General features: G+C 35.0%; 1 protein-coding gene across 3 annotated transcripts in view; it reads left to right on the top strand.

Annotated features, from left to right (window-relative positions):
- The window catches only part of GALNT13 (polypeptide N-acetylgalactosaminyltransferase 13), a 597872-nt gene that overhangs the window by 236508 nt on the left and 336273 nt on the right, over window positions 1-25091 (top strand). For all 3 annotated transcript variants that reach the window (XM_043488172.1, XM_043488173.1, XM_043488174.1), the window contains exon 4: window positions 18591-18759. In XM_043488172.1, the coding sequence (XP_043344107.1) occupies window positions 18591-18759 (169 nt within the window). The remainder of the gene's footprint in view (window positions 1-18590; window positions 18760-25091) is intronic.

The raw sequence follows: 25091 nt of genomic DNA on the forward strand, positions 1-25091 counted from the left end.
TATCTCTCACTTGTAGGGAAAATTTTTTTTAACAGATACGAATTTTCTGAGGTAACATGAAGAAGGATCAGTTCAGTATGAAAGAGGGACATTTTAAATCAGTGACCTTGAGATTAAACTGATTAAGAAAGGGAGAAATACTGTGCTCTCAGAATTATTCAGTAGAATTTGATGCCCTTAGATTGATTTTAAATATATGGCATGTGTGCTGTGTTTAGTCGCTCAGTCATGTCCAACTCTTTGCGACCCCATGGACTATAAATCGCCAGGCTCCTCTGTCCATGGGGATTCTCTAGGCAAAGAATACTGGAGTGGGTTGCATGCTCTTCTCCAGGGGATCTTCTCAACCCAGGGATTGAACCCAGGACTCCCACAGTGCAGGCAGATTCTTTACCATCTGAGGCACCAGGGAAGCCCAACATACAGGTAATTTCAGCCAAATGAGAGATTCTGATTGAATTTTGGATTGCTCTGGTTTCAAACAAATAATTAAAGTAACCACATTAAAAAGAACGTCATGTAAACATTTCTGGAGAGATTTGGGGCTGATAAGCTATGTATGTGTGTATGTGTATGTATGTATAAATAGCACAGTCTGAGGTTAAGCTGCCTGGTTTGGATCAAGACTTATGAACTGGTCAAACTTTGACATTATTTAAGCTTTCTGTATTTCTTCTTCCATGAAATTGGGATGGTGATAACTAGTGTACATTTTATTAACTTGTTATACAGATTAAGTGAGTTAATGTATATATTATGCTAAGAATAGTGCCTAGCACATGAACACAACTTATGTTAGGTGAAAGCATTTAGGTGAAAACACAGAGTGCTTTCACCTAATGATGCCATATTCTTTCTTATAAGGAAGATAATGTACCATCTTCACCATCTCAAGGCCTGTTTTGTTCTTGTTTATATTGAACAATAACACAACTTTCCAATGAAAATGTTCTAGCAGTGTTGATAAGAAAGATATAATAGAGGAAAATGAAAACTCTTGGTTGGTGAAGCAAAACTGTGGAATATATAAGATTAAAGAAACACTAGGGTAGATTTTTTTTTCTCTATTGTTCATTGACATATGCCAGGCATCTCAAATAGAGCCTGGCATACTGAAGTCAGTAAATATTTTTTGAATTAAATTGAAATGAATATGAGGAGATGGTTTTGTTATATTTTGCACTTAAAAGATTTAAACATTCAACTATATCAAAACAATTATAACTAAACATGCAAGACACATAAAATAGAAAGTGTTTAATAAAATACCATCCCACATTTAAAAAAGGAAAGCTGTGTGAACCATATAATTTGTAGGTAGAAAGGAAGACAACAAAATGTCTTGATAAGTCTTTGGGAATATCACAAGACAAAGAGAAATTAATGGCAATTCACTTTACTTGAGAAAAAACGGAAGAAAAGGAAAAACTCTAAGGAGAAAATTTGTATTGATCTATGAATTTCCCAGTGTACTCTATAGGAAATATATCCTGTACCTTGCAGTTAAACTTGACAAAATTTTGTTCCATATTCCCTGCTTCCTTTTTATTTCTAATCTGCATAGTTTAAAATGATCAATACGAATAGAGATTACCTAAATAATTGTTTAATAAGTATAACTCTGCCTTGCACTTCTACTTAAGCTTGCTTTAAATTCATGGTAACATCTTTTGATAAGATCAGAATGCTTTCACCTAATGATGCCATATTCTTTCTTATAAGGAAGATAATGTGCCGTCTTTACCATCTCAAACTGTGGACCCCTACCTAAGTAGTTTTCAATGAGTGAATACATTCTGTCAGTTAATGCAAGGCAATAATAAGTTGCTGCTATCACATGGTTCTGCTTTGTTGGATGTGATATTAAATATGTGAAGGAACTTTATTGCATTACTCTATCTGCTCTATTTTCTCATTAATCTATTTTTCTTGAGACACTTTTTAAGTTATCATAGTATTGTAAAATATCAGTAAGATCATAAAGGTGAACTTGCAAAACATTTGCAAGCTAAACTCTGTTTTGAAACTCGAATAAGTGAGGTAAAGAGAATACTCTGGCTCTAAAGAATTCTCTGTTGAAAACACTCTTGTGCATTCAAATTTCCAATCTTGAGCTATAGTGAGTCTAAATTTTATACAATATATGTGTCTGGAATGAATGCAAGTCAATATGGCAAAACAGATGATACATATGACCTATCCAGATCAAGTTTTTTCATCCACTTGGTCTCCCATTTGAGACTGTTTGAATTAGTGCAGTCATATAGGGGAAAAAATCAAAACAAAACAGAGTCCAGAATGAAGAAACAGCTGGAAGGAGCAATATCTAAAGGATAGTGAAATGATTTTTGCTCTGCTACAATGGAAGATGAACTAAAGTTTGATCAATAAGCAATCTTAAAGTCCACTTACTAAAAAAACTCCTAGCTATACTTTAAAAAAGGAAGCAAAAAAACCCACTTCATTTCAAAATCACTAGGTAATTTACTTCTTTGAACTATGAAATAAGAACGGTAATAATTCAAATCAGTTCATTCATGCAGAGGAATAAATATAAAATAACTGAAAATAAAACAATATAATGATTCATATGAAAATAGTTGCCCCTTCCCAGTAGAAGGAATAAAAACTTATTAACCAAAAATCGCAATGGAATTGCCTATTGGATGACATTAACTTAAACAAATTTTACAGTTTTTTCCTAAAATGACTGCTATTACTTATTCCTGCAGAAAACTGGATCTATTATAAATGTTGAAGGCAGCAATGCCAGAGTAAACTGCTTTTCCTTCAGGTTAAAATAATTTCATGGGAAAGATTACTCAAGATTCATAGTTATCTCAAAACTCAAGTCCTAGTGCAGAATCTCCATAAATAAATTTTAACTTCAGTAGGTTTATAAATAGTAGAGGATTAAACTAGCAATGTGTATGTAATGAAAATTAAACTCTGATAAGTAGTCATGAAAAGGAGATAATGAAATTAAATATGAAAGAAAAAAGCGTTATTGGTAAAGATATTTTTAAAATTACCATTCCCCCAAATCTGTATATATATTTATGGGTATGCATGCTGCTGCTGCTGCTGCTAAGTCACTTCAGTCGTGTCCAACTCTGTGCTACTCCATAGATGGCAGTCCACCAGGCTCCTCCGTCCCTGGGATTCTCCAGGCAAGAACACTGGAGTGGGTTGCCATTTCCTTCTCCAATGCATGAAAGTGAAAAGTGAAAATGAAGTCGCTCACTTGTGCTGACTTAGTGGCCCCATGAAGTGCAGCCTACCAGGTTCCTCTGTCTGTGGGATTTTCCAGGCAAGAGTACTGGAGCGGGTTGCCATTTCCTTCTCCAATGGGCATGCATATGTTTGCACAAATATAAACATATATGTGTGTATATGCATATATATATACTATACATATATATGTTATATATAGTCAGGTAGAATGTTAAGGATTATTAAGAGTAAACTATAAAGAAATAAGAAGAAGGGGGTGTCATTATTGTTTCTCAGGCTCAGATCATTGTCTGTTATTTTTTATTGGGTCACTCTTTTAATCTGTAGCTCGTTCAGGGAACTAAGCATCCACAATTTGCCCTGGACATTATGATGTAACCAAAATTTCTTTTAAGTAAAAGTTTAGACAATAAAAGCCAGGGTATATTTGGCAATATTTCATATAGATCTGATGAGTTTTAAGAAAGAGAGTGTTCATTTAAACATGTACCTTACTGGTAGTTGAACATTTGTGTTGATTTTTATAACAGCCTTTAATTTTAAAATTATCATGTATCTTTGGCACAGACAGTAAATGCTTATAAAATGAGTGTTGATTTAGTCCTTGTGTATTTTGAATGGTGAGTTCCTGGAATATGTGGATACTTTAAAATATTTGCAGTGTATGATAGATTTCTGAAATTTTGATGTGAAGTGAAGTGAAAGTTTCTCAGTCGTGTCCGCCTCTTTGTAACCCCAAGGACTATAGAGTCCATGGAATTCTCCAGGCAATGATACTGGAGTGGGTGCCATGCCCTCCTCCAGGGGATCTTCCCAACCCAGCCATTGAACCCAGGTCTCCCACATTGCAGATAGATTCTTTACCGGCTGAGCCACAAGGGAAGCTCAGGAATACTGGAGGATCCAGTATACTGAATACTGAAGGATCCTATCGAGGATACTGAAGGATCCTGTCCCTTCTCCAGAGGATCTTCCCAACCCAGGAATCAAACTAGGGTCTCCTGCATTGCAGGTGGATTCTTTACCAACTGAGCTATCAGGGAAATGTTGATAACATATTTGCATTATTAAACCATATTGCATTATTAAATATATGAAATAATATATTCAATTTAATTATATTGACTATTAAATAAGTCGCCATTTATTAAAGTATATTGTTAGTGTTTTGGTTGTTTTTTATTATTATTAACTAACAGAAAATGCCCGGAGACAATGAAAAACTCACAACTTAAAAAATTAATGCTAAGCAATAAGATTTATAATACCTGCAAATAAATGCAAAGATCAGCAGCTGGTTTATACAGATGGCCAATAAAATGTTGTAATGCCCAAAACATAAACATAAGCAGTGGAGGCACGAGGCAGGTAGTGATTAGCTGTGTGATCAGTGAGGTTGGCTTTTAGTTTGGGTAGAATATTGGACTTTTTTTTTCTTCTACCAGGAATTGTCTCCGTAAAAAGTACTTATCAAAATATTACATATCACATCATGGTGCCTCTTGCAGCAAATTTACATCAGTTTATTTTGATGGCCTGAAATTATTGCTGGAGCTTCTGAAAAAAGATCTGTTTTAAAAATCAAGTAACCGTTTAGGTAATAGGAAATTTGAGTTCATTACTTGACAGCTAAATTAAAAATTTCATTTTTATGAATTTACTGATAAAAACGTGAGCTTCCTCTCAGGGTAACATCTGATCATTTGAACATGCAAACCTTACAAGCCTTCAATTTATCCCCATGATGTTTTTAGTGTCATAGAAATTGGCACTATTTCCTACTTCAAGGAATACATTTTGATTAATACTTTAAATGAAACAAGAAATTTTACTTTCATGATTTGACTCTTTGCGCCCCACCATTCTAATCTTCCTTTCTCAGTTTTTGTCCTCCCCCTACTCAAGCCCACTTACCATTCCACCTCAGAATGCACACACATATACACTATGTTAACACACCTTATTCCAATAAATGTGACTGGTTTTCAGTAAAGGCAGCAGAGCATGTCTGTCATTTGAACTTAATCCATATATTTGCCCTAAGAAATCCTATCCAGTAATTTTATATTTTTCTTGATATTATGCTATTAAGGATAACCAGTAAGAAGGTCAACCCCATGCCTAGTATCAAGATGTGAGTACCAAAATGAAGTAGAACTTGCATAATAACCAGCCAGTGACGACAACAAACAGACAACCTTTTTTGACATCAAAATGTCTTAAGACCAGAATAAATGCCTGTTACCACCACTGCATCTATAGTAATTTCCAAAATGTGCTGTACATGCCCTATGTTACTTCATTGGAGTGAGAAAAGGAAATATTAGAATTTTTCTTTATTTTTTGCATTACCGCTAATGTTTTATGTTTGGTTTACTATAATATTTGTGTCACTCATCAACAAAAAATATAATTTATTACAAATACGTATTTATGCATTTTTTAATTGATTGGAGAACATGATTGAAAAAATGTTGAGGACTGTTAAGAAAGTATATTATAGAGTTAAAGTGAAATTCAGTCCAGAGAAATTGATAGGTTGAATGCTAAAGTGGTTGAACCATAAACTTTGTCACGTAAGTGGGGAATTCACTACATCTCCCACATACCTTTTTAAACTTTAATCGTCAGGAAACAGATGGCACTTTCAAGCAAGCCACCAAGGAGAGTATAATACAAGAGTTGTTTTCAAAAGAATCAACAGAGTTTAGAGAACACAACAAAAGATGGTTGTATATGGCCCCTCTTATCAGGGGTTAAGTCACTACCACTTTAGACTTTAAGTGGAGGGGAGGAAGCCATTATATGAACTGATAAAAGAATACATCTTTAGTTTGAGTACAGAGTCATTTGCATCTGTGACACAAGGAAGAAGCAAAGGAGTAAATGACTTAATTTTATTTTCGTCTTACTGTTCATCTTCTTATTGCTTACTTTCATTGGCCAAATTCAATCTGAAGTCAGAGAAGTCCACAGACCTAGTCCATTCAAGTCAGCCTCCTCGGGCAGAGTTGGAGAAAGGTTAAGAGTGGAGTGTGGATCTGGAAGAACAAATAGAAAAATTACTGCATTCCATTTCTTCTTTTCATTTTTTTCCCCAGCATATGCGCTTTTTTAGATGAAAAATATATGTCCCAAGTATAAGGGATATGTAAATACCATCAACTACCATATTCTTATGAATTGATGTTTTATCATTTTCCCAAACAAAATCTAAGATGTTAGTAAACCTCAGTGCTCCTTGTAAAAGGTAATCTAGAAAAAATAAAGTATGGAAATGAATTAACATAAAATACAGCTGATATAGTCTTATGATACTTAGCTGCTCATGAGGTCTTAGATGATAATTATATATCCTTTTAGCTACAGTTATTGTATGTGTATCCTAAGCTGTGTCAATAACTAGTCTGTACAGTGTTCTATACCTGATGGTATGATCCTGTGTTATAAGCCTTGTTGATCTGCCTTTATTGTGTGCTCAGTTGCTCAGTCGTGTCCTGACTCTTTGCAGCTCCATGGACTGTAGCCCATCAGAACCTCTGTCCATGAAATTTTCCAGGCAATAATAGTGGAGGGCATTGTCATTTCCTATTCTAGGATATCTTCCCAACCCAGGAGCCAAACCCATGTTTCTGTGTCTCCTGTATTAGCAGGCAGATTCTTTACCATTTGCTCCACATGGGAAGCCTCTATCTTTATTGTATTGCCCCATTATTCTATTACCCAGCCTATCATATAAATGAGATGCTCCAGAGTAACCTCTAAGTTCAAAAATTCTTCTCCTTGCCCCCACCTTATGTGAGAGCAATCTCATTTTCTATTGGTGAATAACATCAGTCACTTCAATCATGACTGTGTTCCCTTTCTCTGCAGAGAAGGTTCAACAGCTTAAAGAGCTCATAATGGCCAGAGGGCAGACTCAATTTCAAATTTTACAGAGCCCTGATTATGTTCTCTAGTGGAAGCATTTTTCCCCCATAGAAACTAGTATCCTTCTCCCCATAAAAGCTGGATTGTAGTGATAGAAACATTGCTTCAGCGACTTTGCTTAAAGAGGCCATTTTTACATCCTCCTTTGGTTCCTGGACCTGTGCATTCTGTTTTAGGAGATATGACATCATGCATTGAATAGTGCTTAAGGTACATGACATCCTGTGGGATGCCATCCCCAATCCACAAGATTTTGTCTCTCCAAAGTTTCTGTCATAGTCTTTAGCAGATTATTCCATTCTGTCAAGTCCATTGAGAGTTTGAGAGCAGTCAGTTTTGTCTTTTTTTTTTTTTTGGACCCATAGTCATGTTTTATTTTCCCCCCATAAATTATTTTCCCCAGTCTATGGTAAGATTTTGTCAAAACCCAAGGAAAATACAGATTTTGAAAGTCTACAAATGGTGGTACTGACAATATCATGACTGGAGAAGGCACATCCCAGATATCTGTTTCTCCCTTTGAGAAGACATTTTTTCCCCATGGTGATGAAAGGGGTCTCATAGAATGACTGCATATAAGTGGGGTCTTCCCAGGTGGTGCTAGTGGTAAAGAACCCTCCTGGTCTTAAAGACCTAAGAGATGGATTTGATCCCTGGGTTGGGAAGATCCCCTGGAGGAGGACATGGCAACCCACTCCAGTATTCTTGCCTGGGGAGTCCCTTGGACAGAAGAGGCTGGCGGGCTACAGTCCATAGGGTTGCACAGAGTCTGACAACTGAAGTGACTTAGCATACATGCATACACGTTGGTCAAGAATGGCGCCATATAAATGGCTTCTACTATTGGCAAGTTGGGTGGTCATACCATATCAACTGTGTTGAGAAGTTCATGTTATCAAATCAGTGTGTAGTCTTCATCTGTGTCATCATGACCTGTTAGTACCTCTCCCGTTGAGCAAGCACTGGATTAACTGGGGGGGCGGGGGGGGGGGGGCGGGAAATGACAGCTATAGGAAGGATAATTTTGTCCATGTGATTATTGAAGGGCTCCTCTGCCATGGAAGCCTTCTCTGGAGGATTCCATGGGACCTGAATCTTCATCTCATTTTCACATTTCAAGGGAACCACTCATACTCCTCCATCAGACCTCTTTGCCATTGATTTTCCAATCTTGGTGTTTTTAGTCCCCTACAAATTGTCCAACCTGTTAGCCGCAATTCATAGATGAACGTAGATTCCTAACTCAAACCATCTCTCTGTCACACAGTATTCAGCCAAATTTCCTCTCTGACTTTCTGCCTGATGGGGGTTTTCCTTTAAGTGAAAGTCGCTCTGTCATGTCCGACTCTCTGCGACCCCCTGGGCTATAGAGTCCATGGAATTCTCCAGTCCAGAATACTGGAGTGGGTAGCCTTTCTATTCTTCCCAACCCAGGGATCAAACCCAGGTCTCCCGCAGAACTGCCTCTGAGTAGATGTGAGGTAACAGCTTTTAGCAAGTACCAGTAGATTCTTAGTTAATCTAGGCTTGTGCCATTTTTTCCTTTATTAACTGGTCATAGGCACTCCCCATGAAGTAAATTATTGAGAATGAGAAAGCCAACTATCAGCAATCCCACAGACAGGAAACCAGGGAAATAAATACCCCCAACTCATCCATCTCCTAATCCCTAATATCCCTCCATCTCCTATTCCCTAATGTCTATCCATTTCCTATTCCATAATATCCTTCAGTGCCTCCCCTACCAGAAATCAAAGGGCAAGAGAACTTGGATGATGTGAGAGATCAGCCACCCTTGACACATCAGGCTGGAGTTGGTGCAGAGGAAGGCCTGTATGTAAATATGTGCTCAGTTGTGTCTGATTCTTTGAGCCCCATGGACTTTAGCCCACCCGGGTCCTCTGACATGGAACTTTCCTTGCAAGAATTTCAAGGCATTGGCTTTTCCAGGAAAATTCTAGGCAATAGCACTGGGGTGGGTTGCCATTTCCTAGTCCAGGAGATGTTCCCAACCAAAAGATCAAACCTGTGTCTCTTGCATCTCCTGAAATGGCAAGTGGATTCTTTACTACCACCACCACCTGGGAAGCACAGAGGGAGGCCTTGTGGGCCAAATAAAGACACTCAACAAAATTGCAATCAAAAAAGCCTCACAATCCAGCAGTTGATTTAATTTTATGACTTAAAATACTTTAGGGTATTTGAGATAATCCATTTTTCTGCTCACAGTATTTTATAATTTTTAATTGCAGACCTCTAAGAAGGATTTTTTTTTTTGCTTCTAACATATGGAATCACAAGAACCTACCAAGTAATATTTGCCTCACATTTTCTGTGACTAATAGTAGCTAACAAATTTTGAGCATTATTGGACATCTTATACAGCTTCATAATAATTAAAATGTTACAATCAGAAATTATTTTAAAGACATGTCTCTACTACCTCAATTAGATGTACAGTCAATGAATGCAATGCTCTTTCATATTTTTGGCCAAAGTGGGTATATTTTTGTGCATTTGATTAATCACATGTGTGATGATATATCAAATGCTAAGAGTTTATTATTGTGTATCTTAGGAATCATTTGTAATGTTGGGTAACCCAGAGGGCTTCTTTAAAATGGCCATTGTTCCACTGCAGTTTCATCTTACAAAGGGTGGTTTAAAGCCAAAATTGGTGCTTTTGTTTCCAAAGAGTTTTATTTATTTATTTTTTTGGCCGTGTAGAGAGAGTTGAGAGGATGGGGAAATTTCCTGTTTAAAGCTGAAAGTTAGGCTATTACTAGAGCCATTGCAAACTGAGGACAATTTAAATACTATGAATGAGGAAGCTCATTTTTAATGCAGGAGGAAATAGTTTCATGTTTCAGCATTATTTTATCACTTTAGTGAACATTTTAAAAGTTGGATCCATTGCTTCCAGGAAACATTTATGACTAATATATGCCTGACAACCTCTTAGCTGTACATAAGAATAGACATGTAGAGTGTTTTTTAAGGATGACTGTGAAAAGAAAGAGGAAAATATTGATACTAATATAAAAATTTGCTTCTTCCTAAAAAGGAACCAAGAATTTTGCTGTTTATCCCTATAATGCATGTGTGTATGCTTTGTTGTGTCTGACTGTTTGCAACCCCGTTTAACTGGCAACTGTAGCCTGCCAGTATCCTCTGTCCATGGAATTTTCCAGGCAAAAGTACTGGAGTGGGTTGCTATTTCCTTCTGCAGGGGTCTTCCTGGCCCAGGGATCCAACCCAATGCCTCCTGAATTGTCAGGTAGATTCTTGACCACTGAGACGCTTGGGAAGCCTTTTAATTTTATTTTTTGTCCCTGCTCGGCTGTTGAGTGTTTCCCTTAATTCCTTAACTGTAAATGGTAGTGAAGCTCCTATGAGGAACTTTCCTGCTAAAACAACCATCATTCTTGGATACTCTTCTACCTGCTTGTCATTTTATGTATATTAAGTAGCTTTCCTCCCTTCAGAAACTCCACTCAACACTGATCCCTTCTTTTTCATGCCCCTAATATCTACTAACAACTTCAGTATCTGTCACTGTAAAAGCCATGTTACATCAATCATCAGGAAACCAGAGTTTGGGTTAATACGTGGTTGAAATCACCTTATTGGGTACAGTTGAACTGATTTAAAAAATAAAGATGATACTAAAGAAAAAAGGTAAAAGATCTTTTAATGAACCATTGTTAGTCTCCCTTGATATATGTTTATATGTCACATAGCTTTTTTATGTAGAAATTGGCTTATTTTGTAGCATTGTTTTATGACCGCTTTCTTCACTTAAGTATAATATGAATATCTTTTACATTATTAAGTTTTCTATAGCATAGTTTTAATTACTTTTTGTTTTCTGAATGTGAATATAGCAGTGTATTTTTGTATTTAAAATATATATAGTATTTAGCATAGTCTATATGTAGTACATACAGTATTTAACACAGTCTATCTATATGGAGAGAGAGAATTTATACATTTTCTCCAGCATGTAAAGACACAAGATATTACTTTAATCATCTATGCCAGTAAAACTTCGGGCATATCTTTATTTCCTTAGAATGTATTCTTATAAAATAATTCAGAGTCATAATTTATAAGCCATGTTCATTGTCTTTTATAGAATATTACACGAATGAATGATATGGGTATCTACTATAGTACATATGACAATGAGATGTCGTTCAGTCGTGTCTGACTCTTCGCGACCCCATGGACTGTGGCCTACCAGGATCTTCAGTCCATGGGATTTTCCAGGCAAGAGCACTGGAGTGGGTTGCCATTTCCTTCTCCAGGCGATCTTCCTGACCCAGTGATCGAACCTGGGTCTCCCACATTGTAGGCAGATACTTTACCATCTGAGCTACCAGGGAAGCATAGTACATATATGCATTGGCATATAAATTCCATTTATACAACACTAAAGTTATTTAAATATTTTATTTGTTGTTCAGCTGTCAGCATGTCTGATTCTTTTCAACCTCATGTACTGCAGCACCCCAGGCTTTCTTCCTTAACTATCTCCCTAAGCTTGCTCAAATCATGTCCACTGAATTGACAATGCTATCTGATCATCTTATCTTCTCACTCCCTTCTCCTCCTGTCTTCAATCTTTCCCAGCATCAGGGTCTTATCTAATGAGTCAGTTCTTCACATCAAGTGGCCAAAGTATTGAGACTTCAGCATCAATCCTTCCAATGAATATTCAGGACTGATTTCCTTTAGTATTGACTGGTTTGATCTCCTTGCTGTCCAAGGAACTCTCAAGAGTCTTCTTCAGCACCACAATTCAAAAGCATCAATTCTTTGGCACTCAGCCTTCTTATGGTCCAGTTCTCACATCTGTACATGACTACTGTAAGAAACATAGCTTTGTTTATACAGATCTTTGTCAGCAAAGTGGTATCTGCTTTTTAATACACCTGTCTAGGTTTGTTATAGATTTTCTTCCCAGGATCAAGTACCTTTTAATTTCGTGGCTACAATCACTGTCCTCAGTGATTTTGGAGCCCAAGAAAATAAAATCTGTCAGTGCTTCCACTTTTTTCACATCTGTTTGCCATGAAGTGATGGGACCGGATGCCATGATCTTAGTTGTTTGAATGTCAACATTCAACACTCAAATATTTATAGTGGAAGAATTATGGATAAGAAAGACAGATGCATGATTATAAGACTGACAGCTGCATATATTTAAGCAGTCATGCTTTGTATTGAGTTACTATCTAGAACCATTTGTAATAGTTATACAAACTACTCTTTTTATTAAAGGTTACAATTGGGATTTGAAATAGATTAGTTGCATACTCTGCTTTATTTAAATGGTTTCCTTAACAGTCTGCTTAGGATCTAATTTGTGATCTAATTAAAAACTCTTCAGGCCATATTGTTTGCACATTTTAATTGTGTGCCACTATCAGTAGAAATTTCTGAGCTTGTGTTAATGTATCTAAATTTATTTATAATGCATAAATATAATATTCTCAACCTAAATATTAAATGGTAGTGAGGAATAATTTTTAATACAAAAGTAGATATGAAGTAGAGATTTTACATTTTTCAGTACTGCATGGATAATTTTATACACCAGAGTCCTCTGTCCGTGGTATTCTCCAGGCAAGAATACTGGAGTGAGTTGCCATTTCCTTCTCCGGGAAGTCTTCCCAACCCAGGTATGGAATCTGTGTCTCCTACATTAGCAGGCAGATTCTTTTACCACTGAGCCACCAGGGAAGCCTGATCTCTCACTTAGCTGGTTGAAAATGCTACCTTATTAATATCTAACAAGAGGCAGTATCCTGTTGGGAAACAGTAGCTAATATCTGCTGGACTTGACCCCATTGAAGCTTGCTATTTGCAACATTCTTACTGCATAAAAATCTAGTTACTGAAATTTAATTGGCAAAACCAGAAAACCACATATGGCCATGGTAAAAATTTTCAAAAAAAGTAATATTGACAGATGTATCAGATTTTTAGAAATGCATGGGTTTTTCCAAAGGTGTAATAAATGAATTACTATGTATTTCCACATTAAATAAAATTTATATGTATATATATATTAAGCTCTGTATTATAATATTGATAATATTATATTGATATTTGAAGTCTATTATGGCTTTCCTGGTAGCTCAGACTGTAAAGAATCCTCCTGCAATGCAGAAGAATTGGGTTTGATCCCTGGGTCAGGAAGGTCCCCTGGAGGAGGAAATTGAAAACCATTCCAGGAATCTTGCCTGGAGAACCCCATGGACATTGGAACCTGGCAGGCTACAATCCATGGGGTCACAAAGAGTCGGACATGACTGAGCAACAAATACACAATAGAAATGGGCCAAAGCAAAGATATACTGAGTTCCTTTATTTTAACAAGAATTATTCTTGATAAACTCAGTATCTGTGGAATGACAAAAGAACATGGGCCAGATAACACTGAATGGAAGGCAAAATGGTTTGGATTGTGAGACGGTGTCCCAAGTGTTAGTGTGATTTCCTCATTTTCTGACTCCACTACAAACACATTTATGATGGTCAAGATGAAAGTATTGTCTTAGGGAAATGATTTATTAGCAATGAAGTATGAATATTCAAAGATGAGAGAAATTAAAAGTCAAGATATTACATTTATTTCAGTTGACTATTTCAAACTGATAAAAACTAGAGAAGAGCTGGAGTGTATACAGAAATTAACAACTGAGTAGATCTGTGGATGGAAATACAATTTGAAAAAATTTTTTGGAAAATATGCTATTCAGAATGACATTTAGATTTTGGTCCAGTGTCATGCTTTTACCAGTATGCATCATATATTACTGTGTTCTTTAACATAATAAGTTTAAAAATGACCTAAATTTTTTACTCAAGTTTTTTTTTCCCCTAAATACACAATATCTCTTTTTATTTTTTGAAATAGACAGTGCTTGTTGTTAATTGGACATTTCTGCAACTGAAAAAGTGTTCATAATGCAATGTACATAAGCAAATATTGCAGTTAATAGGTTCCTTTTGGTAGACTGATCAGTTGGTTGATTTATATTTTGGGGTTTATCATTTTTATCTATGCAAATTCTATGATAAAATAAATCAAATTTCATCTATACAGTATGCACTATGTTAAAATGAAAAATATGTTTTATATATACATGCATATATAATGATTCTGCTTTTATATTTTAACCAGTTTTGTAATGTCATTTTGGGTCAAGTTATCAGTTTAAGTGATTTAATCCTATAATTAGAAAGGATATAACTTCTAGCATAGTACTTTAAAAAAATTTAATTGGAGGATAATTGCTTTACAATATTGTATTGGCTTCTGCTATATAAGATGAATCAGCCACAAGTACATATATGCCCCTTCCTTCCTGAACCTCCCCTCTCCACCCCATCCTTCTTGCACTGTTGGTGGAAATGTAAATTGATAACAGCTACTATGGAGAACAGTATGGAGGTTACTTAAAAAACTAGGGCAAAAACTACCAAAAACCACCAATTCCACTACTGGGCATATACGCTGAAAATAATAATTGAAAAAGACACATGTACCCCAGTTGTCTTACCAGCACTATTTACAATAGCTAGGACATGACAGCATAGTATATTAATCTGTTTATACAGTCCAAACTAGGTTTGGAATTGGGATGTTTCCAATCATATTTAAGTGAAGTCAAGATATAATGTAGATTTAGTTGCCTTCTCTATTATATTTGCCTACTAAGACTTGAAAAGTAACACCAATACTTCAGCGACAGTTCTTTTTGTTTTTCACTTTGATTGTGGAGGAGCATGGTATTTGGTGAGTGTGTGGGTGGATATTTTTTTCTTTATGTAGAGAAGAGAAATAAACAGGTGAGAAAAAAATTGAGGTGGTTATTTAAAGGTACTGGAGATACCTCAATACTAAATTGCACAGTCCTTTTTTATTTTTTTTATATTATTTGAAGAAGAAAAAGAAAAACTGTTTCTTCTAGAAAGATGTATTCTGCCAGGTAAGAGCAGGAAAAGAAAAAGACTTCTTCCACAGTATAATCAGTTAGCATTTTTTTCTTGAGCAAGGTGAAAAACACCAATAGGTCTGCTCATGCATAAAAAGAAAAATAACATTTTGTAAAATGTCAAATATGCATTCATTAGAGGCTATTATAGAAAAATATATTTAACTTTGGGGAGGAGACACTTAACCTGATACACATTAAGTTGTCAACTACTTTTCACTAAGAAGCTTAGAATAATTAAGGAGAATATTAATATGTGCTTTCAAACTAGTTCTAGGATAAAGGATCCTGTTTATGATGATTTTGTTTTTATTGATAGCACTGCAAGATTATACACTTGCTCTATCACTGACAAAACTATAATTTTTCTAATACTCAGCAAGGACATGGTCACAGCTTTGAAAATATTACAAAAAACAAGTACTTCTATGTACTCTAACTTGATCTTCATGCTCGACAATAATGTAGTTGAGCTCCATGATTTTCTACATAGAGTAGAAGTCAATCCTATCTGCTTCATAGTCTTGGTAGCATTGCATTGATGCTACTATTTTCTGCGATGTAATATATTTTTGGAATTTTTAGAGGACTGAATGAATGACTTTCTTAACTTCTAAAAATTGTAATTTTTTAAATCTCAAATTTTTTAAACTCTTTAATGTAACAAAAACCAAACATTTTTTTTTCCCAGAAAAAAAACATTGATCCTATATTTTCTGGCATTAAGGTTATAGACCAGAATATGTAAAATATCTATTTATCTATCTCTACCAAACTAGATTGAGAATCTATCTTCTTATAGATACTTATAGATATAGGAACAGACACATACGTAAAATATCTGTTATCAATGGGTGGTATCATATAGCCTGATTAAATCCTTTGCTTCAGAATTAGAAAGATTCATAAGGAAACTATAGAAATTCCTTTTAACAATTTCTATGGAATCAAATCTTAAACAATAAATCAGAGAAATGAAAAGTACTTGGAGGCCCATCTAAGTCCATAGTCTAATCAGCAACACAAATTCACCCAAAGCCAACTCCAACAACTCCATCTGATTTTAGGGCAGTAAACTTACTAACTCCCAAGGAAACATTACAGTTAGAATTTTGATTTGCAAATTGAACATGATAGACTTTATCATAAAATTCCTGTCTTCGTTTCTACTTTTGCTTTTTAAAGTGAATGGGAGTCTTCATTAGCTTTAAGGTAATTTGTTTAATAGTTTGAGGTTGCATACAGATATCTTTTTCATTAAAAAATTTCTCAGTCCTTACCATTTTTCTACATATAAGAGGATTTACAGGCTGATCACCTTCCTGATACCCGTACCTGAAGTTCCCCAGAGTGCCTAATCTCTTTTATAGTTTGGTTCATGGCAGTACAAAGTCAGAATAACCTTTCACAGAAAGTAATTGGCTTGAAAACTTATTGTGTATTAGCACCAGTAATGTCAGTCTTGATGTTTTATAACTATGGTCAAATCAGAAGAAATTCTCCTTGTTGTGTTCCACCCTAGTTTTGACTATATTTCATTTTTTTATAACAGTTTATAAAATGCTATAATTTATGGGTTATTTTCATGTACTTTGTATTCTTTAATTTTTTTATTAGAATATAGTTGATTTACAATATTGTGTTAATTTTAGGTGTCCATCTTAGGGATTCAGTTTTTTTTTTTTTTTGCAGATCATATTCCATTTTGGGTTATTATAACATATTGGGTATAATGCCCTATACTCTACAGCAGTCATTGTTGCTTACCTATTTTATGCATAGTAGTTTGTTAATCCCATAATCCTAATTTGTCCCTCTCCTCCTCTGTTACCTTTTTAGTAACCCTAAATTTGTTTTCTATGTCTATGAGTATGTTTGTTTTGTATGTACACACACATGTATTATTTTTTAGATCCCAGATGTGATTAATATCATAAGGTATTCATCTTTTTCTGTCTTATTTCACTAAGCGTAGTATTCTCTAGGCCTATCTGTATTTTGGCAAATGGTAATATTTCATTCTTTTTATGGTTTAGATATATTCCATTATATATACATGCATACATATATATATGTATGCACATCTTCTTAATCCAGTCGTGTAGCGATGGGTACTTGGGTTGCTTCTGTCCTTTGGCTCATATAAATAGGACTGCTAGAACATAGGGGTGCATGAATCATTTCAAATTGGTATTTTAGTTTTTTCAGAATAAATACCCAGGAGTGGAACTGTTGGATCACATGGTATTTCTATTTAAAATATATTTTAAAGTAATCTGGGACCAAATCTTTGCCTTTTAAAGTATATGGAAATTAAACTCAGTAAGATTATACTGTAATATAGCAAAGTATAATAATATTTTATAGAAAAAATGCAGATTTAAATTATTATATAAAATTAAAAAATTTAAATATATAAAATATTTTAACTTTATATAAAATTCAATTACATTAATATAAAATAATATAGAAAATGTTATATATTATGTATATGCAATATATTTGCTATAACATAGCAAAATGATGGAAGAGTCAGAACCACAGCTCCATTTCCTCACAGTACCTGGTTTAATATTGTGAAAAGTAAATCAAGGGTAGATTAGGTTAACCAGACCTTTGTCTTCTGTTAACATACATACAGACATATGTATGCCCATGCCTACATACACACACTGAGTCATGTATTTTATAGCTAGAAGGGACATTACTGTGGTGATAACTTGGAGGAAATGCAAGAACATTAGCCTGTATGCAGAATCCTTAGTGCTCTTAATAAAAAAAAGTCAAACCCAGAATACTGCTGTGAAATTCCAGTTATGAAACACATAGCCTCCAAATCCAACTTGACATTTAAAATTATATGTCACTGCTATGAAAGTTCTTTCTACTTATTTGAAAATGATTTGACAAAGGAATAAAACTCTGATGGGGATAAAGCATTCTCAATCTTACTTGCTTTCATAAAGATATAATGGCAATAGATATTTGAAATATTAAAATTTTTAAGTGGATGTGAGAATAAACTAATCTTGGTATATTTTCAAAATTTCTCTTTCATTATTTCACACAACATAGTGTGCCCAGAGCTCAACTTCATCCCCTCTAATAAATGTATTAACAAAACATGAAAGAGATACATGAAGTTTGGTATTTGTGTTGTTTATTTATTAAGTCTTAATGATTAGTCAGATCATATAATATGTGATAGATTTGAAGGACAATATGCAGTATTGAGTTAGTGAATTAAAATAAGTTGTTTCTTTAGTGTATGGCTTGTAAGTAGCAATAGAGACTTGACGATTGTATTATTAAGCCAGTTTATAAATAATACACTTTAGAATCTGATCCAACATGGGTTTATATATTCGGTTCATTATCTGTATGTTTGTATGTATATGTGTACCTGTGTGTGTCTTACAGCTGTTATTTCAAGAAACCAAGAAGGGCCAGGAGAAATGGGAAAGGCTGTGCTGATTCCTAAAGATGACCAGGAGAAAATGAAAGAATTGTTTAAAATCAATCAGTTTAACCTTATGGCCAGTGATTTGATTGCCCTTAACAGAAGTCTGCCGGATGTAAGATTAGAAGGGTGAGTTTACATTTGTTTTATAATCTAATATACTAGCAATCTCTGAAGTTTAGAATATCTTGAAACTTCAGTTAACTCAGGTTATTTGAAACCTAGAGCTATATGGTTCTGAATACCTATGCCACCACAGGAATTAACTGTGCATGCATATGATGAGAGATATGAACTATGTCCTTCTCTGGCAGAGCAAAATATCTTACTTGCAATGGCATATAGAATATACAACCAAACAGGACTTTTGCCTTCATTAAATATCTTTTTGTTTTGTTTTGCTTTATCTTGCCAAAAACAGAGCAAATATGATCTGTGATAAATTGTTTTCTTATCTGTGTGGAAAGCTCTTACGTTTGCTTTGAAAAAAATATATGCTTTGCTATTTCAGCATAAAAATAACCTATTGCCTGTGTGATTATTGACACTTTAAAATGATTTATTGAGGATTCTTTAGCACTTTATGATGTTATTTATCATTAGAATGCTCAGTTATCAGCCATGGATGATATATACTCATTTAGAAATAATAATACTGTATGAAAAATTATGTTGAAGATTCCAACACTACTGTAAGCCATACTTTAGGTTGTTGAACATATTTTAAACGGATGTAATAAAAATCATAATATTTAGTAACAGTATTGTCATCCTTATATGTAGTCCTTACAAAGTACGCTATTGGCACTTAGAAAAGGTATGTCCTCAGGTTTTAGAAAATCTCCAAGTTTACAAATATCCTCCAGAACACACTTCTGTTTATAAAGAAGTTGTTATTTAGGTATGTAATGACTTTGTCTATATACAATAAAATCATAGTTAATGCATATTTTGCTACATTTAATGAGTTATGTTACATTAGGGCTATGGTGACATTAATATATTTACTAAGTATGATTTTTTTCCCCTTTCTAAATTATTTCAAGTAAGAGCAAAATAAAGTAACCCAAGTCTTATTGATACACTAGCCTAGGTTGTCAGAAGATTCCATTTGATAGCTAAGTATTGGTAACTGGTTTTGTATACCCTTTTATGCTTTTGAAATGTCTCTCCCAGCAAACCACAAAGAACTACATATTATGGATATTTTGGATTCCTTACAAATTGCTAAAATGTCAAATTTAACATTTGTGCATTCCAGAGGTCTTGATAATTTTACAGGTAGTTCTGTCCATATTTGTATGTGTTTGTATATGTGTAGGTATACTTGAATTTTTAAAGATATACAATGAGCATGTTCTTTAAATAATTTTGAGTATTTTATATCAGAGTTCATGTTTTAATGTTGCATTTATTACCTTGTGATGGTAAAGCGTCTACCTGCAATGCAGGAGACTCACGTTCCATCCTGGGGTCAGGAAGATCCCCTGGAGAAAGAAATGGCAATCCACTCCAGTACTCTTACCCTGAAAATTCCAAGGATGGAGGAGCCTGGTGGGCTACAGTCCATGGGGTCGCAAAGAGTCAGGCACGACTGAGAGATTTCACTTTATTTTGATAAAATTGGTAAATGTAATATTTAAAACCATGTGTTTCAGGAAAACCATGTACACACTATTTCAAAATTTTTAAAATCAATATAAATATTTAATATAATTTTCAGATTTTGCAAATAATAGTAGCAAAGTAAATCATTTTATGTTTTATTTTTATGACATCACAGTGTATGCAGTTAGTAAAGAAAAAATAAATGCCATCCACAATTCCTAGACAAATCTTAAAGTATATATGAAGTTCACTGGGGACATTTGCAAGTCATTTTGAGCAACTCAATTTTGTGACTGCCTGGGAACAACCGCTTTTGAGAAACACACTATGAGTCAGCTATCCAAACATTTTAAAAAATGTAAAAAGTTAATACTCATTTAATACTCATTTCAGTAGAAAACTATTTTCCAGTTTTGGTATTACAGTTCAGTTTCTGAATAGTTATATCTCAAGACATATGACACATTAAGCTAGTTTCAGTGATGATTAATATACCAAGATATTAAAAAAATGAAATTTATAATTTACAAAGATCTTTATTTTAGTGAAAAATTGAGTTGATATTTATTTAGAAAGGGTTTGAACTGCCAAACAGTGGATTCATTAAAATATCTCAGAATATTTTGCTAGAATATATCCTTAAACTAGCTTGACTGAATTCATAAAATTGCCCAAATAGTTTAATGTTGTGTTTGACCTTAATATCAGTCTACAAATATTTGAAGATATATCCAGTGTTGGCCTGAAACAAATAGACTACCAGATATTTCTCCAGCAAAGATGGGTTTATTTAGGATCAACAGAGAATTGCAATTCAGTGTCAGTGACCCTGGCAAGCCACATGCAAGTCCCCACGTAGCAAGAGAAGGAGAACACTTTTATAGAATGAAAGAGGAAGTCAGGAGTCAATCCTAACTTTAATCCCAGTCTCCCACTTCATCTTCCCACCTACATTCACACATCTATTCTCTGTGTCTGCATCTCTATTCAATTCAATTGCTCAGTTGTGTCCAACTCTTTTGTGACCCAATGGACTACAGCGCACCAGCTTCCCTGGCCATCACCAACTCCCGGAGTTTACTCAAACTCATGTCCATCGAGTCATTGATGCCATCCAACCATTTCATCCTCTGTTGTCCCCTTCTCCTCCTGCCTTCAATATTTCCCAGCCTCAGGGTCTTTTCCAGTGAGTCAGTTCTTTGCATCAGATGGCCAAAGTATTGGAGCTTCAGCTTCAGCCTCAGTCCTTCCAATGAATATTCAAGACTGATTTCCTTTAGGACTGACTGGTTTGATCTCCTTGCAGTCTAAGGGACTCTCAAGAGTCTTCTCCAACACCACAGTTCAAAAGCGTCAAAATGTGACTGGAGAAGGGAATGGCAAACCACTTCAGTATTCTTGCCTTGAGAACCTCATGAACAGTATGAAAGGCATGCTTATTCCTGCCCTGCAAATTAAGTTCATCTGTACAGTTTTTCTAGATTGTGCACACGTGCATTAATGTATGATGTTTGTTTTCCTGACTTCACACAGTGTGACAGATTCTAGGTTCATGCATGTCTCTACAAATGATGTATAATGTTCTTTTTTATGGTTGAGTAATAGCCCATTGTGTTTATGTACCACATCTTATTTATTCATTCCTCCTTTGATGGACATTTAGGTTGCTTCCATGTACTGGCTATTGTAAACGGTGCTGCAATGAATACTGGGGTTCATGTATCTTTTTAAATTATGGTTTTCTCAGGGTGTATGCCCAGTAGTTGGATTTCTGGATCATAGTGTAGTTCTATTTTTAGTTTTTTAATAATGATTTTTAATAGAAACAAATAGACCTTTGAAATATTGGAGTATCTCTCCTTTTAGCAGTTGTGACTCTAAAACAGCAGGAGTCAAGTGCATTGAGCATCCTTTTACTATCTCAAAAGGTGAGCATTTGAGTTTGAAAAGTGGTGAATCTGGGATATAGAAGGACCAACACAGTTCTTTTGGACAAGATATTTGGAGGGCCTCTACAAATTTTGGCAATTGAGTCTTAATGATGGAATTAGATTGCTCATCTTAACCAGAAGATTGGTGCAACAATCCACACCAGTGTGAATGTTATAAAACCAGCCAAACAGCAAAGACTTGTCAAAGTACCTGGCCAATAAAATAGATTAGTCAAATACCATGAAGTTCAAGATGAGTTCTTCTAGGAAGGAATCATCTTTCCCAGCTTTAGTCACAGAAAAAACAGTAACCAGTCTACAGGAGAACATTTCAGTCCAGTGTGGAAACATATAGACCATGACTGAAACATTGATATCTATTAGACAGAGGAAATTGTATGAAGTCCAGTTGCCAAACCTCATATAGACCATTTGCAAAATACCTGAGAGCAGTAGGTATTTGAATACCTGAGAGTATAGGAATAGACTTCCCTGGCTTGTGTTTGCACAAGTGAGGTAGGCACTGCTTGTGGTCTTGTTAATGTTTCCCTACCGTATTCATTCATGAAAGTGTTTTGGTCAGTAGACCAATGGTTTAATGCATGTACAGTGGTGAGGAGTTTATTAGAGTCTTAGGTAGGACTGGGTTCTCATTGGTCCAAACTAGAGCTTTCTCTTTTTATCAAACCAATAGTTGGTGCATTTCCAAGCTTATTTTTTGCTTTTCTGAGGCCAGTTGCCTGGACTCTCTAACCAATTTTACCAAATTTTAACTTGGATAATTTGGAAATACCTTTTGAACCATGACAGATGCTTGGCTGCTGTTGGTCACTTTAAGGATAACATTCCTTGCAGAAGTATCAACAGGATCATTCTGCTTAGCTTCAAGAAATTTAAGTTTAGAATATATCAGACTCTTAATAGCTAAAGCAGCAGGTAAGATGTTTACACGCAATAATTCCTGACCATCAGGTCCATTTTAAATTTTATTTCCACTGGAAGTAAGGAGGCCATGTTGCGTTCACAACCTTCCAAAGTTGTGAGTATACTACTTCAAAAGCATTTCTACTGTCAGCATAAATATTGGCAGTTTTGTCCTTGGCTTAAGTTCAAGCTCATGTTAAGAGCATGTAGTTCATCCTGTCGAGCTGAAGTAGCCACAAATTAAAGATGCTGCCTCAGCAACATCAAAACAAATTATGATAGCATACTCAGCACACTATTTGCCATCGTCACCTTTAAAATGAAAACCATTGGTGAACCTTGAAAAGTTAACATTATCCAGTGGAATTCACTGTAGATCATTATGAGGAGACAGGAGGTGGTGCACCAGTATTAAGCAGTCATGAGGAACCTTGTGGGTGGTGGAGGGGGAAAAGAGTTGCCAGGTTAAGGTTATTACAACAGAAAAGAGTTATGTGAAGGGCAGTTAACAAAAGGGCCTCATAGAAGGTAAGATGAATGTATTCAGGAGAGGATTCAGGAGAACTTCTACTGTATCAGATACAAAAATGTTTAAATGGATCACACAAACATTTTTTGGTAGCCTTAACTGAATGGACAGTAGTCTATATGGCACTAAGGCAAGGCGGTATCCTAGGGTCACAGGGTCTGGTTGCTAGCTTTAATACTTTATAAGTTGATGACGGTGTCCGTGTTTTTGGGTGAGTAATCCAAAGGTGTTCTCTTCCTTTTCATTTGCAAAAAGGAAAACTAAATCTGGTCATTCTGATGTCCAAGGGTTAATGATTTCATCCAACTCTCCTTTAGGTCCTAAAAACTGTGTCTTCCAGTTTATCCCCTAAAATTGGATTAAATTGAGTTGGGATTATTTTATTTATTTTTGTATTGTGTATACTTTGTTTTACAATATTGTGTCAGTTTCTGCTACATAGCAAAATGAATCATCTCTGTGTATACATATATTCTCTCTTTTATGGATTTCCTTTCCATCTAGGTCACCACAGAGCATTAAGTAGAGTTCCCTGTGCTATACATCAGGTTCTCATTAGTTATCTGTTTTATACACAGTGTACATATGTCAATATATGTATGACAATACCAATCTCCCAATTCATACCAGCTTCCCTTTCCTCCCTTAGTGTTCATCCATTTGTTCTGTACATCTGTGTCTCTATTTCTGCCTTGCAAACAGGTTCATTTGTACCATTTTTATAGATTCCACATGTGTGTATTAACATATGATATTTGTTTTTTCTCTTCCTGACTTACTTCACTCTGTATGACAAGCCTGTAGGCCCATCCACATCTCTACAAATGACCCAGTTTCATTCCTTTTTTATGGCTGAGTAATGTTCCATTGTAAGTAGCACATCTTCTTTATCCATCCATCTGTGATGGACATTTAGGTTGCTTCCATGACCTGGCTATTATAAATAGTGCTGCAATGAACATTAGGTCCATGTGTTTGTTTTTGTTTGTTTGTTTATCTTTTTCAGGTTACTTGCCCAGTAGAAGGATTGCTGGATCATGTAGTAAATCTATTTTTAGTTTTCTAAGGAAGCTCTATACTGTTTTGCATAGTGACTGTATCAGTTTCTATTCCCACTGACAGTGCTAGAGGGTTCCATTTTCTCTACACCCTCTCCAGTATTTACTGTTTGTACATTTTTTTATGGTGACCATTTTCACCAGTGTGAGGTGAGATCTCATTTTAGTTTTGATTTGCATTTGTCTAATATTCTCTAATAATTAGTGATGTTGAGCATCATTTCATTTGCCTCTTATGCCTCTTTCATAATCATTTACTGGTCTTAGTTAATCTTAAAATCATATTTTGCAGAGAGGCAATTTTAGGCTTCTTATAACATTGGAAAGCCTCAAAATACCAATCAAAATAAGTATTCCAATCATTTCTAGAAATTTTTTAACTAGTTCAATTTTAAGGAAATGAAGTTTGGG

This window comes from Cervus canadensis, chromosome 15 (genome assembly GCF_019320065.1).
Source record: "Cervus canadensis isolate Bull #8, Minnesota chromosome 15, ASM1932006v1, whole genome shotgun sequence".
NCBI classification, from domain to species: Eukaryota; Metazoa; Chordata; class Mammalia; order Artiodactyla; family Cervidae; genus Cervus; species Cervus canadensis.